The sequence below is a fragment of the Sceloporus occidentalis genome, unplaced genomic scaffold (genome assembly GCF_023333645.1).
Source record: "Sceloporus occidentalis isolate IW3139 unplaced genomic scaffold, rSceOcc1.0.p SCAF_1, whole genome shotgun sequence".
Taxonomy (NCBI): domain Eukaryota; kingdom Metazoa; phylum Chordata; class Lepidosauria; order Squamata; family Phrynosomatidae; genus Sceloporus; species Sceloporus occidentalis.
The window spans coordinates 160,884,863-160,900,603 of NW_028316981.1; the positions used below are offsets into that span (position 1 = coordinate 160,884,863).

The 15,741-nt window shown below is 44.6% G+C and overlaps 1 protein-coding gene across 2 annotated transcripts in view; it reads right to left on the reverse strand.

The window, feature by feature from the left end:
- CS (citrate synthase) overlaps positions 1–9,203 on the reverse strand; it is a 47,839-nt gene extending 38,636 nt beyond the window's left edge. The window contains exons 1-2 of one of the 2 annotated variants that reach the window (XM_089479374.1): positions 8,994–9,200; positions 7,002–7,068 (exon numbers count right to left, since the gene is read on the reverse strand). Coding sequence is in view for 1 of the 2 variants with exons in the window: in XM_089479365.1 (XP_089335491.1) it covers positions 8,994–9,047 (54 nt within the window). In the remaining variant the exon portion in view is untranslated. Of the gene's footprint in view, positions 1–7,001; positions 7,069–8,993 lie in introns of both variants that reach the window. The other variant, XM_089479365.1, reaches the window with a different exon arrangement.
- Positions 9,204–15,741: the final 6,538 nt, after the last annotated feature.

Sequence of the window (15,741 nt, forward strand, 5' to 3'; positions counted from 1 at the left end):
ATCCGTGTATAAAAAAATCTGTGCATAAGAAGGGCCGACTGTAATACTGTACGTGTTCCTCTTTTGTCTTATGAAGACAGAATTAAAACCAAACAGCCATCATAGACTCCAGAGGAGGCAAATACATCCATGGTAATCCTGAATAATTTTTAAGACAAAGGCATATTATAATTTTTTGCTGTGAAAAACTGAAGAACAAACTTCAAGCAAGATTTCAATTTTTTTGTGAAAAAAGGAACTATTCTTATTTTTATAAAGTATGTCAACTTGCCACAGTACTTTAAAAATTGGAAAGATGCAAGCTCTGCCCCTGAAGCAAATGAAAGTACTGCAACAAACTCTACATAGAGCTCCCTTTGGAAACTGCTTGGAAACTTCAGTGGATACAGAATGCTGACTGGGGCCAGTTATAGGGAACATATAACTCCCTTGTTAAAACAGCATCACTGGCTACCTGTTCATTTCCAGGCACAATTCAGAGTGCTGGTCATGACCTATAAAGCCTTATACGGCTTAGATCCAGACTATCTGAAAGACAGAATCTCCCCATATGAACCTGACAGAACTCTAAGACCTACAGGTAAAGGCTTTCTCTTTGTCTGCCACCCTCACAGACGCACTTGGTCAGGAGACGAGAGAGAGCCTTCTCAGTGTCTGCTCCCACCCTCTGGAACCCCCTTCCACAGGAGACTAGGCTGGCCCCTCCTTGCTTTCCTTTTAGCAGCAGGCAAAGACCTTTTTATTTAAGCGGGCTTTTAATGGATAAGCAGGAGAGGTTCTGACTGGGGTGTGTATTTTATTTTTTAAAAATTTTCTATGTTTTAAAATGGTTTTAAACTGCTTAATGTGTGGGTTTTAAATTTTTATTGTTAATGTTTTTAAGTGACTTTCTTTGGAAGCTGCCATGGGTCCCGCTGTAAGAGAAAGGTGGCCAACAAATTAAATAAATAAATAAAAACAAAATAAAACCAACACTGCCCTTTTTGCAAGTGCTGTGGAATCACTCCTTGCTCTAATTTTGAGAGCGCTCGGCAAAGTCATGGTTGAGATCTGCCCATCTGACACTTCAGATATTGCAGACCCTTTTATATAAAGCAGTAATTATCATTCCTGATATTTTAAAAAGATCTGATAAAAATGTGCTGGAGGATATAGCAGAAGAGAGCAAACTCTATGTGAATACAAGCCACGTTCCATGTTTCCTTCTATGTTTGAAGGAATACAAGATGTTAAGCTGAACAGGTCATTTGAGGCATGTGGAGTGTCTGGGTTACAGTGAGTTTATCTTTCAGCTAGGGAGAGGGCACTTAGGCCTTGATAAGTTTTCTACTGACAACTGCCTCCTAGTACACCCCTTTAAGAGCACAAAATCAGGGTCAAACTACATCTTATACTAAATATAAGGCTGGGCAAGCAGCTTTTGTGACATTTTCTCCCCAGGAAGCCCCACATTTTCATGAGGATTGCAATGCACAAGGGTAAAGGTTTCAATCCTGTTATGCATAATCTCAATTAAACTTGCAATGGTATTGCAGTTAGTCTTAGGGGAAAACTTCCATCTTTCAAATTAAACATAAGGAAATGGAGGTTGGAATCATCAAGACCTAGAAAAGAAAAATGCTAAACCCACCCATCCCCATCCTGACCAGAGGATTCAGGAAATTTTAGTCCAAGAAAAGGCAACTTTCTTAAGCTCAACAGAGAAGGCTTCGAATAAGACAGAAGGCTCACCAGGAGTTCTATTTTCTCAGTGTTATAATGGAAGGTGCTCTACAGGTACACCTTTGGTATGCAGGTAATAAGCTCCTTAGAGAAAAGGCAGGATAACAGTATAAATAAAATAATGCTGCCTTTCTGTATTATCTGCCAGCAGGAGTCAAATCCACTTAAGAGATTCCAACACAAATCTGTTTAAGCTACAAGTAAATGGACATCCTATGACCCAGAGTGTGCTGCATCTAACCTCTGCAATCCAACCTTTTGATTACCTTCTTCTCAAACACATCAAGACCAGCCAAACCCCTGGACTCATTTTGCTTCCTTGTATGCCTCAGGTTATTTGGAAAAGGTCTCAATGAAGAGGGGAAATCATGTGGCCCTCCAGGTGTGGTCGGACTGCATATCCCAGCAGTCCTAGCCAGCATAGCTAGTGATGAAGAGTTGTAGTCCAACAGCATGTGGAGCTTGTTGTGATCCCAATTCTGCTCTTGATGTCACCTACTTTTGTGCAGACCTTGATGTTTAGCGCCATATGCATCCGCTCAGTCAAGAGTAAGTGCAATTAAGGTGGCAAGGCCAGTCAAACACCTCCATGTCATTTCAACCTTGTTATCAGCATCCAGATGACACAACCCAGCTGTTGGCCACCTTATTAGACACAATTCAACAAGACTGTTAACTCATCATGGGAGAAACCTCCATGAGTCAGATAAGTGACCTTGGAATTTCAGCTATGCACGGTTCTCTCTATGCAGCACTTTCCCTGAAGTGTTAACTTGGAAATGCTTTTCATTTAAAGGATGCCAAATCAAACAAAGTTCCACTACCTCTGCCATGACTGTTCTCATCCTAATGTGTCTTCAGTGTTTATGGCTACAGCAGAAAGACTGCACCTCACTAACTGAAGATTTCTGCAGATCCAGATTACAAACTAGGTTGAACCAAGAGGAAATCAGACTCTAACAGAACAGAAGTTGTGAGATGGCACTGTGACATGTGACAACTGTCCATCCGTGGGAACAGGCCCACAAAATCAAAACCATTCGTGTTTCACAAACCTTAACTTGCTTGAAGTCAACACAACATGGCTGCGATAACTCATTGTATATCCATCCAACTTGTACTTAAAGACTCCCAAAGGAGGAGTCTTGTACCACTGCTGAAAAGTTCTTACCATTAGTATAAGAATGCTGTTGGAGCTTCATGCTCTGCCAATGTCTAATAGAATCTTTGACACCAACTTAGATAGTCTGTATTGGTATAACAGTATGCAAATGAAAGCTTAAGCGACAACTTCTTTCACACAGTTAGTCTCAAAGGTGCTACAAGATCCCTTTCCATGCTGATATTCTAGACTAACACAGCTTTGTCTCTTAAGGACCCGAACAGACAGGCCAAAATAAAGCTGCTTTGGGTCACTTTGGAAGCATGCTGTTTAAATGATGCATGTATCCTAAGACGCCGAAAGCTGTGCCAAAGCCACGCTGGAGTGTAGCTTTGGCACAGCTTCAAGCCTCATAAGATGCATGTGTCATTTAAACAGCATACCTCCAAAGTGACCTGAAGCAGTTTTATTTTGGCCTGTCTGTTTGGGCCCTAAGTTGGTATAAGACAGCTTGTTGCTATAGTAGTTTTAAACACTTCCTCAGTCACTCAGCTAACTGCAATGGGGTAAACAACTTGTGGCTCTCCTGAGGTTACTGGAATACTACATCCATCATGCCTCACCACTGGCTGCACTGAGTTGGAATGACGGGACTTGCAGCCCAACATCATTTGCGGAACCCTTGAATTTAAACAAGGACATGATCTCCTACTATTGTTAGCATCTTTATTCAGCCACAAAGGTATTCTATTAGATTAAACATAATACAGTATGCAGGTGCCTTTCCTGTTTACACTTCTGAAATAGACACTTTTAAATACAATGGTGTGGTTTTATATACTTAGGGCTTATTATTTTTACTCCACTTTTCCACTGTGGACACATAAAGCAGCTCATAAAACTAAAGATATCTAATAAATAAATAAAGAAGGAAGGAAGGCTCTGGAAATCAGAGTTTTGTTAGTCTGAGCTACAGTGCAGTTTCCTCCATTTGAAAAAACAATGATTTAAAAATCCCAAAGTCCTTTATTAGGCCCAGAGCAGGCATACCCTTGGTCTCCAAAATAAGGTCACATATGCCACCATGTGTTGAGTTTAGAATAAATATATCATCTGTTTTATGTTGAACCATAGAGAGCCAAACAGCTGGAAATATCACTATGAAATTATAGTGCATGCTGTGCTCACAAACCTACTTGTCCAACTCCAAACCAATTTCCTCTTCTAAATGCTGACTCTAGATGCTAAGCAACCCTCAAAAAAAATGACTATGGCTGAGGAATAATAAATTTATGTGTTATTGGCTAGAGTTCTAAACCAACATTATTAACTCACCATCTCTTCATATTTTCATATTCTGAGTAAAGAGAAGAGCCATGAAGGACTAAAGTGTTAATGTAGGAATGCTAAGCAGAATATCTGGCAAAATGTTTAAGAGAGGCACTATTGCAGAGCTGCAATTTCAACCAGCACAATATCTCACTGCAAATGGTGGGTGCACACCTGTGAGACACTGATTGAGACTGGGTGGGTCTCTGAATCATATATGTACCCAATTGCACAAGATGCACACTTAGTTGTAGATGTTAGTCAAGTACACTCTCCCACACCCTTTTCAGCAGAGGCTAGGATCACAAGATCAGAAAGATGATCTCAGGTAAACCCTAGGTAAACAAGAACTTACCTCCTCCCCATTATTGCTTCAGGGAACAGAAGCTTACACACCACTTATTATTGGCTTTGCTTACTTCACCTGTAACCCAAAAGACTGGTAAGGAGACAGGTCCTGCCATCTTCACTGCGGATCCATGGGTTGCAAGACATGATTAGATCTTTGTGAAAATGGGAACACAGCAGGAAGCTCACATTTCCCCAGGCTGCCTCACCTGCCTCCATGAACTGAATGAATGAAGCTTTATTTCAGTCAATGACCAGATGAAAGACATCTCTTAACACTAGACAGAATCTTTAAAAACCACACACCATTTTGAAGATGGAAACTGCATGTTATTAGGATGAATGATAAGCACACAATACTCTAGCTGGACACTAAATTAATGCCTTCCTTTGAATTAACATGCTCAAGGTTTATCTTAATTGTGTAAAGGATAAAGTTACATCAGTACAAGAACAGAAAATGGAGGGCTGGCTGCTCTCAATCCTGCCAGGAAATGCTTGCGTGGCTGTGACAGGGAGTGGGAAATGGAGAACTAAGAGGCAATCCTGCTGCTAGCTGTTATTCAAACCAGAAAAAAGAGAAAAAGAACAAGGAAAGGGAAAATGTGGTTTGGAGAAGAGAAAACAAAATGGATTAGGAGAATGAAGTCAAATAGCTGATATGACCATCACAACTCAAACCCACTACAGTGTGTATGGAGGGGGTATTCCTCAGTGATAGAGATTGGCTTTGAATACAAAAATATCCCAGGCTCAAACCATCCTCTGCCTCTTCCAAGTAACATATGGAAAGAATCCCGTCTGAATCCCTATACTGCTACAGATAGTCAATGTTGATAATACTGGACTAGTTGGACCAAAGGTCTGGCTCTGCATGAGGGAGCTGCCTATGTTCCTATGCCCACTTCCCCAAAGGCTATATGAATAGGCCCAGAGGCTACAGCCTTTTGCATGAATCAAACCTACCAAGCAAAGGGTCAGTCCTATGTACAAATCCTCTTACATACTTGCCAGAACAACTCATGGAAACATAGAGGGCACTAAGCAACATCTTACACCTCAAGGGCAGAGGTTTGCTCCTGCAATGCAATTTGCTTTTCCATTCCTCTCTGAAACCCTGATGGTGCCCATCCCATCTGCTCTGTCAGGCTGGGGAATCCCTTGAAGCAGTTGGAAGGGGGGGTATAAAAGCTACAAAATCTGCCTCCCTAATGGGATTCACTCTATTGCTGAGCAGACATCAGTGGATACAGCTCACAAACTGAATGAATATTCCAAGGAGTAGTTTAGAAATGCTATCAAATGTTCTAGAAGAGTAGGCATCATAAGTCCTTCTGCCCACCTGCATGTCTAACTAATGCCAATTCTTCCTGTTTTTGTAATTAGAGCTAACACTTGTAACAACAACAAAACACTTGACAGGAAAAGAAAATACTCCATGTTGCACAATTAATGTTACAGACATTTCCCAGGACACCCTATGACATATAACCACTCCTAATTTGAGCAAAACAGTGGGTGTACTGCATTTCTTAAGTATAGCCATCCATGTCACATAAAGCAAGACTAGTACTCCTGATGTAAAACAGGGGGTGTATTTTCCTCTCAAGCCCCTGAAAAAAAGCCCAGCATCATGGTATAGTGCTGTAAGTGCTGGATGAGATCTCTAGGAAACCAGGGTTTGAATTCCCACTCAGCTACCTGGTAACCTTAAGCAAGACACACTCTCATCCTTGGAGGAAGTCAACCTCTGAAAAATCTTGACTCTGAATTCTGAAAAACTCTGAAAAACCTTGACAAGAAAATGCTATGATAGGATTAGCATAAATACCAGTCAATTTGAAGGTACACAACAGCAACAAAGAAAATGGTGAATTCTCCAAATACCCCAGACAATAATAGAATAAGGAGCACTAGAAATGCAATTAATTCTGGAAGAGGAAAGAACAGGCTGCACATCAAGAAGCAACATTTAATGTAGAAAGAGAAAGGCAGTGATAAAAAAGGAAAGGGGAGGGTGGCTAGGAGAGGATTAGAAGCAGAACCCTGAACAGCTTACTTAGGTCACTGCATGTGTAGCTCATCTGGCTTTTGTTTCAGATACAAGCTGAGTTTTAACTTCACCACTCAACCCTTTTGCCAAACACACAAGTGCTATCTGCCTGAAACAGAATTAGCACAGCAGGTTTCCTCTAACCGGAGGAGCAGAAAAGTCCCCAAAATGGGGAAAGTAAATAAGCTAGAAATAAGTGCTTTGGGAGCAGCTATCTGCAATCGATATGTTAGGGAACTTTCATGGGTCTGGAGTCCGAATAAAATTGTCAAGAGGCCATTTGCCCTATGAAGAGGTCATGGGCAGATTTTCCAGCAAGACAACAGCAAATGGGCTGCTGGACTTTCTGCAGAAGCCAGACAGGTAGCTGTCCATAATGCACGAGGACAAAAATGAAAACTGGACAATCTCAATTTTAAAGAAAATACTTTACATAGCTATTATCACCTGCTACAGAGTACGGGGTTAAATGCCTTTGACACATTCCACAACTTTAACAACTGCCAATCTGCAGCTGAAAGAGAGAGAGAGAGAGAGATAAGAAATAAGCCATTTTACGATCAGGTCAGATTATGCTCCAACATCCCTGGAGGCCTACTTTGCCCCACAATGTGTCACCACACTGGGACTTGGGCCAGTCAAGAGCCATTGATTTGCACAGATTTTCTGTATACCGTGACTTTTATGAGCACTTCAACTTTAAGACATAAGAGGCACAAGACTGACGGCGTTATGGAATATTCCAAACTACAGAGGAAGGAGTCAAGGAGCCAAAGCCTCTTTGGAAATCATCCTTTGACAGCTGACCCCAGTGCCCTCTAAGCACCCTATAAAGGAAGCACACTTTTCCTTCAAGTGACCAGGATGGGGAAGAGGGGCTGGTAAGGAGGAGGGGAGAGAAAACAGGGCAGAGGCTGCATCCGCACTGCAGAAATAATCGGGTTTGACTCCACTTTAATTGCCATGGCTCGATGCTATGGGATTCTGGGAATTGTAGTTTGTTGGGGCACCTTGCCCCAACAAACTACAATTCCCAGAATCCCATAGCATCGAGGCATGGCAATTAAAGTGGAGTCAAATCCGATTATTTCTGCAGTGCGGATGCAGCCATGTCCTTTCCCACCTCCTGTTTCCAGCACCGTAAACTGCAGCGTTTAGCTGCTTCAATCAGAGGCTAAAAAAAGGCACCAGAATACCCAGGATGCACCTTTCCCCTAAATACCAAACCTAGGTCTCTAGCAGCTACATTATATATAAACTGCTCCTCCTGGAGCTGCTTCCCATTTAGAGGTCACCTGCAAAGAGGAAAAAAGGGGCAGCCTGGCACTGCCGGGGCCTAGGACTCTGCCACGAAGCCAAACCCCAAGATCAAGGCAGACCTCATACAAACCCTTGGAGGGCAGTGGCCTTCCCTCCTTCTGAAGCCTGATCTATGCCCAACCTCCCACCCACCCATTTTCTTTTGGAAATTGTCCCACTGCCCTCCAAGTAGAAACAAATGAACAAAAACGCTTAATAAGGGCCCCTCCTTCCTCAACATTTTATTGGCCGAGGCTTCTGGGAGATGAAGTCCAAAATCTCTTATAGTTTGAGGGCCACACAGAGAGAGAGAGAGAGAGAGAGAGAGAGAGATGTGTGTGTGTATCAGTGGTCCCCAAACTGTGTGCCCTTTAAGGGATTTTGGAGTTCAGCTCCCAGAAGCCTCAGCCATTTTGGTCAATAGTCTGGGTGATATATATATATACACACACACACACACACACACAGATATATATATATATATACACTCTGATATATATATACACACATATACACACTGATATATATTTTACATATATATACACACAAACAGATATAGATATATAGATATATATATACACACTCTGATATACACTCATATATACACACACTGATATATACTGTATATATATATATATACACACACACACACTCTGATAGATACACACACTCATATATATATATACACACACACACACACACACATATATATATACACACATACTCTTATATACACTCATATATATATATATACACACTGATATATTTTTATATATATATATATATATATATATACATACATACATACACACAAACATAGATAAATATATACACACACTCTGATATACACTCACACACACACACAAAGGTTGCACACCCTTTGCACAAAGGGCTCAGCAATGGCTCCCCAGTATAGGACCAGGTCCTGAAAGGGACCCCCACCCAGGCCCGCAGGGAAGCCCCCTTTGGTTCTGCAATAGGGACAAACACAGGCCACCCAGAGCAGGCCCTGAGATGGGCGCGGCCCCTTTAAGAGCGGCCTGTTCCATTCCGCTCGGAGACGGGGAACCGGGGAGAAGGGGACGAGACCAAGTAAGAAAATGGGGGGGGGAGAGAGTTAGAAATCGAGAGAACCCTCACCTTGGCACCCAGGAGGCGCGCGGCCGCCCTACTGCTGGCAGTCAGCAAGGTCATGGCGAGCAGCGGCTGGAGCGGACTCTAGGGCGGCGGCGGAGGGGAAGCAGCGGCCGCCTCAGGAGGCAGGAAGGAAGGAAGGAAGGGGGAAGGAATCAGCCGGTGAAGACCAAGGTTGAAAAGAGGAGGAGGGGGAGGGGGGAAAGAAGAAGAGCGGACAGCGCTGGAGAGGGGGCCTCGCAACGCGATTGCGTCGTCAAGCGTAAGGCGGGGTTTGCTTCGACGTGCCCTATCCTCAACCGAGTCGCTCGGGTTCATTTGAATAGCCGCGCCCCCTTCTTTCGGAGGCGAATGGGCGCAACGCCATTGGGCGCGGCGCGAGGCTGTTTCCGCGCTCGAAGGGCGTGGCCCCCACAGAGGGAGAGTTAGGCGTCCAGGGCGAATGCCTGATGAGGCCGCGTGGGCCCTGAGTGGCTGCAGTGCTGAATAGGGCTTCAGTTCAGAGAGAGGCAGGCGCCGCTGTGCCAGCTGCTTCCTAATCTAGCTTGGGTTTTTCCCTTGTTAGTTTTTATGCTGTTCGTTGTGTGCCTTCACAAGTTCTTTCCGACTTGTGGTGACCCTCTCACGGGGGTTTCTTGGCCTTTGCCTTCCCTGAGGCTGAGAGAGTGTCACCCAGTGGGTTGCCATGGCCACGCTGGCGTTTGAGCCCTGGCCTCCTGAGGCCTAGCCCAACACTGAAACCACCAGGCCACGCCGGCCCTTAATAGTAGTTTAATAGGAGTGATCACAACCACCTTTCTTTCTCTTGTAGCACATGGGCTTCCCTAAACTAAAGCCTACTTCCTGAGATGCCTTATACTCTGTCAACTATAGGCTTGGCTACCTTTCAAACTCACTGAAGGAAAGAAGTGGGCAGCATGAACTTCCCTAGGCTTGAGTCCACTTCCTCAGATGCACCAGTCTACCAACTATAGACATAAGTAGGAAAGCTCATGCTGCCGACGTCTTTCTTCCAGTGAGTCTCAGAGGCGCCACAGGGTCCCTTTGCATAATGATCTCTATAGAATTAGATTCTACCAACGAACAGCTATATAAGCATTTGGTAGGAAAGCTTGACCCAGTAAATCTCCACTGAGAAGAGATTTTATTAGATGTTAATTTTTATAAGGGGAAAGTAATTTGTTGTCCATACATTCTCAGGCTATACATTCTCAGTGTGCGCTTTGCTTTGTGTTAGTTGTTACGTTTGAGGGAACTAGAGAAGGGTTTACCAGTCGCTGCAGACTTAATGCAGTGCCATGAATGTCACAGGGGTTTTCTTAGGCAAGGAGGTGGCCCTTCCTCTTGAAATTTAGTCTAAAGCACTTGGTATTTGTTGATGGTCTCCCATCCAAGAATTTAACTAAGGCTGACCCTACTGGTGCCTTTTAGGGTACTGTCTTAAATCTAGGTGTTAGTTCCAACTAGTTGTTGTGTGCCTTCCACTAGTTTCCAACTTATAGTGACCCTAAAGTCGAACATGGGTTTTCTTGGGCTGAGAGTGTGTGACTCTCCCAAGGTCACTCAGTGGGATTTCCATGGCTGAGTTGGGAAGCAAACACTAGTCTCCAAAGACATAGTCCAATGCTCAAACCACTACGCTATGCTGGCTGTAGTTCCAACTAGACTAGAGCCATATAAATGTGTTCACTTACCAAGCTCCCATTATACCAATGGGAGCCTGGTAAATCAACACATTTATATAAATATCATTTGTTCAATGGGTCTAATCTAGTCGGAACTAACTATTGGTCTTAAAGCAGAGATTGCAGACATATACAGTGAGCCCTCCACATTCACTTGGGCTAGGAGCACAGGATCCCCGTGAATGTGGGAAAACACACCCTTCTAGGGATCCCTAGGTCCTCCAGCACAGCTCTATGGTCAATATCTGCCAGAAGCTGACCATAGAATCATGCTGGAGGACTGACAAATGCCTAGAGAAGTGGTTCTTCTAGCAATCTCTAGGTCTTCCAGTGGGACGTTTGGCAGACATTGACCATAAGAGTTGTACTGGAGGATCTAGAGATTCCTAGAGAGAACATATTATTCAAACCTACAAAAGTCAAAGCCGCAAATGTGGAGGGTCAACTGTAATATATAAGGGACTAATAACTGTAAGGGACCAGCCCTCCCTTCAGCCACCATCTGGAAGGGGAGAGAGAGGCAGGTGAGCTCCAACTGCCTTCCTCGAAGAGGACCAGCCCTCCCTTCAGCCACCATCTGGAAGGGGAGAGAGAGGCAGGCGAGCTCCAACTGCCTTCCTCGAAGAGGACCAGCCCTCCAGCCACCATCTGGAAGGGGAGAGAGAGGCAGGCGAGCTCCAACTGCCTTCCTCGAAGAGGACCAGCCCTCCAGCCACCATCTGGAAGGGGAGAGAGAGGCAGGCAAGCTCCAACTGCCTTCCTCGAAGAGGACCAGCCCTCCAGCCACCATCTGGAAGGGGAGAGAGAGGCAGGCGAGCTCCAACTGCCTTCCTCGAAGAGGACCAGCCCTCCAGCCACCATCTGGAAGGGGAGAGAGAGGCAGGTGAGCTCCAACTGCCTTCCTCGAAGAGGACCAGCCCTCCCTTCAGCCACCATCTGGAAGGGGAGAGAGAGGCAGGCAAGCTCCAACTGCCTTCCTCGAAGAGGACCAGCCCTCCAGCCACCATCTGGAAGGGGAGAGAGAGGCAGGCAAGCTCCAACTGCCTTCCTCGAAGAGGACCAGCCCTCCCTTCAGCCACCATCTGGAAGGGGAGAGAGAGGCAGGCGAGCTCCAACTGCCTTCCTCGAAGAGGACCAGCCCTCCCTTCAGCCACCATCTGGAAGGGGAGAGAGAGGCAGGCAAGCTCCAACTGCCTTCCTCGAAGAGGACCAGCCCTCCAGCCACCATCTGGAAGGGGAGAGAGAGGCAGGCAAGCTCCAACTGCCTTCCTCGAAGAGGACCAGCCCTCCGTTCAGCCACCATCTGGAAGGGGAGAGAGAGGCAGGTGAGCTCCACCAGGCCTGCCTGGAAGAAGCAGAGCCCTCCCTCCGGTCCATCTGCCTTGGTCCAGGCCTCAGAGGGAGAGAAGAATGCTGGACCTGATCCCCTCCCCCCTCACCATTCCCTTCTCCTTTTGTGCCGTGTCTTTTAGATTGTAAGCCTGAGGGCAGGGAACTGTCTGGTTAAAAATAATAATAAATGTAAGCCGCCCTGATAGCCATTAGGGCTGAAGGGCGGGATATAAATACCTAAATAAATAAAAAAAAGCAATGCTTCACCCCAGTACAGTGAAAGGTCCTGATGACATGCTCCTGCTGTTATGCCTGAGATTGTCAGAGTTGTTAGCACAGTTGAGCAAAGTACAATGAAACTTGTTCCTTCCCAATAAAGCCTTTTGGGTGACCCTTGTAGCCCAGTCCTATTCCCAAGTAAATATCACTGAATTGGGTGAGACCTATTTACAATGTAAAATACACTGGGCCCTTGGTATTGGCTGAGATTTGGTTCCAGGACCCCCAGTGGATACCAAAACCCATGGATACTCAAGTCCCATTAAATACAATGGCACAGTAAAATGGCAACCATTATATAAAATTGCAAAACTGAGGTTTGCTTTTTGGAATTTATATATTTTAAAGATATTTTCAAACTGGATGCTTGAATCTGGATAAAAAAAAATACATGGATATGGAGGGCCGTTTGTACTCAGGATTTCAACTTTAAGCACCTGCTGCAACACCTCTGTGAAGGACATTTGATGGCACATGTTGCATGCATAAGTCAGACAAAATGCTAACCTTGAACACAGAATTGGGGGAGTGGGAGGACCAGTGGGTGTTGTATTACAATCACAGCATTTCATTATATTGCAAATAATTGTTCAAGTAATCCTTTAATCCATTTATCACACTGAAATGAACCATCACAAAGAAGCTTGTTCTAGCATGACAATGACACAGAGCGTATACTTGTAATAGTATAGTAGAAATGAGGTGTGGAGATATTTCAGTTGATGGAATGGAAGAATACAGTAATGTTCTGGCATATCTACAACATCACACAAGAGGTACATCATTCTGTGATCTGGTGAAAAGTCATCTCCATTTGACATCTTAATATAAAGGTGCTACAACTGCTGTTCCCCAGACTCTGCCTGCCAATTAAGGCAGACTGAGCTCCAAAACACACTGCAGAAATAATCCAGTTTGAGACTGCTTTAACTATCCTGGCTCAATGCTTGGAAATTCTGAGAACTGCAGTTTTGTGAGACATTTAGCCTTCTCTGTCGGAGATCTCTGATACCACAATAAACTATGGTGCATTACAGACCACCCTTTTGGGGCGGCCTGTATCTGGCCCTTTCCCCGCCGGATCGGGGCCTCAGCTCCCACAGCGGCAGCCTCTGAGGCCCCAATCTGCCGCTTTCCAGGCCGCGAGGAAGCGGCAAAAGGCTGCTTCCTCGCAGCCTGGAAAGGGGTGTCCTTGGGGCTTCATGCCCCAAAGACACCCGACAGCGGCAGGAACGCGGAGAAAGGGGCTGCTCTGCCCATTCCTCATTTGCGTCACTGGCGCAGCCGTGTAGAGGCTGTGCCAGTGACACAAATCGTGGAATGAGCTCCGAAATGGAGCGCCTTCTGGGGCCACCGAAAGAGTGCCCCAGGCACCCTCGCACGGTGCGAGGACATCACTTCCGCGCCGCCCCATTTGGAGGCGGCACGGTGATGACGTCCCCATGGCACCGCCCGTGTGCATAGGGCGCCGCCATTTTGTATGGACTCAGTCTGTACTAGGGTTAGGGGCATCAGGAAGTGACGCCCCTTCCTAACCCTAGTACGCCCCTTCGGCGTGTCTGTAATGCGCCTACAATTCCCAGGATTTCCTAGCACTCAGCCAGGGCAGTTAAAGTGCTGTCAAACTGGATTAATTCTGCAGTGTGTTTTGGGCCTGAATTAACTACCTCACATAGCAGATATTGCAAGATGGTAAACCCTAGCAATGTGTTACAGGAGAGAGTTGTATGTGCCATACAACCTGTCCTGCACCCTCTAAGCAATTATGGGAGCCCTGGGGCATGTAATTCCATTTTCAGTTTTGATGTACTGTAAGATAAATTCAAAGGGTCACCATAAGTCAACAAAAAACTTGAAGGCACATACATATGAACACATGATAAAACTGCTACACCTTCCTGCTCTGCTGCAAGTGGCCACTGCCTTCTCCCTGGACTCAGGGCAACTGTCTTGAACCAGCTGCCTAGAAGCACGCCTAGAGGTATTGCAATAGCATGGGACAGCACTGGGCACCGTGCTAGTTTTGACACAATGCTGGATTCCACTACATAGCAGGACTGAAAAATGATGTGAGATAGTGACCGCGCAAAAAAAATATTGCACAATGAAGATTTTTTTGGGAGCTGGACAAGCAGTATCACATCAGTGAACTCTGTCTCCTGACATTTGTTCCAGTGCCTTCCCATGCTGAATTTCCTTTGAAGGCTGCCAATCCATACACACATATCCTATGGTTAGCCTGTGTCCTGATGACCCCACATGCAGCAAATGTGTGACAAGAGTACACAGTACTCAACCTGAATCAAAACCAGAAGGTCACACTAGTATTCTCTTTCCAAATTGGAAGAGTGGCTTTTCCAGCCACTCCTTCTATGACCTTCTGTCATTCAGGGCTAACTTACAGATACTCATTTTTCATTTGTAGAAAACAAGTCCTTTGATTTTGTTTTTGTAAATTTCATGTACCTTTTCAATGGATGAGGTGGAGGATCATCCCATCTGAGCTTCATTCTTAAAAAACAACAATGAACCAGTTTGAAAGAAACGGTTTGGCTCTTTAACAAGGTGGCAACTGCAGCCTTCCACAGTGTACTACAACTCTCATTAGTCCTTGTCAGCATTGTCAATAGTGAGAAATTATGGGAGCTGCAGTTCAAACATCTGGAGGGCTGCAGTTTATCTTGCTCCGAGGAAGTAGACTGAAGTCTAGGAAAGCTCATTCTGCAACTTCTTTCTTTCAGTGAGACTCAAAGGGGCTATAAGAACATACTAACTTGCTTTGTAAGTTTATTTTTTCTTCCCAAGTATGTTATCCTTAACTGGAACACACATCAATAAGACCCTAAGACCCTGAGAGTGGAGCTGAAATTCCTGAACATGAAAAGGCTATCCTGGTCCTTGGCTGTGTAAATGCAGACTAGCACTTTGAACTGGCCTAGAAGCAAACTTACAACCCAGGGACTGTTGAAACAATTGTGAGATCATGAGCAGAACATCTAACATAAAACGGTAGTCTGGCTGCTGAATTCTGAACCAATGGAAGTTTTCCAAAATTTAGGAAATTTTTCAAAGGCAGTAGAACTAGCACCAGGAATGAATTATCTCAACAATCTTGGATTTATCTCTTGCTTAAGCTGTCTCATCTCCCCTGCATTTCTTCACATTTTTCTTCTTGACAATTTTTTCTTTGAGACAATTGTATCTTGATAAGCCTCCTTTTGGCTTATCTAAAAAAATGCCCTTTTTCTTATCTCCAAACCTGTCTTCTTATTCCTTCTCCATCAGGTTATTTCACTAGCTTTATTTATTTATTTCTAGAGCAGAAGTCTTGAAACCTTGACAACTTACATTTAAGAGCACATTTCATCATCTGGTAATTTTTAAAATACATCATCCTGCTGTAAGAGAGTAACATAGTTGACCTTTGAAAATTGTTCCAGTACATCCACTGGTGTTGA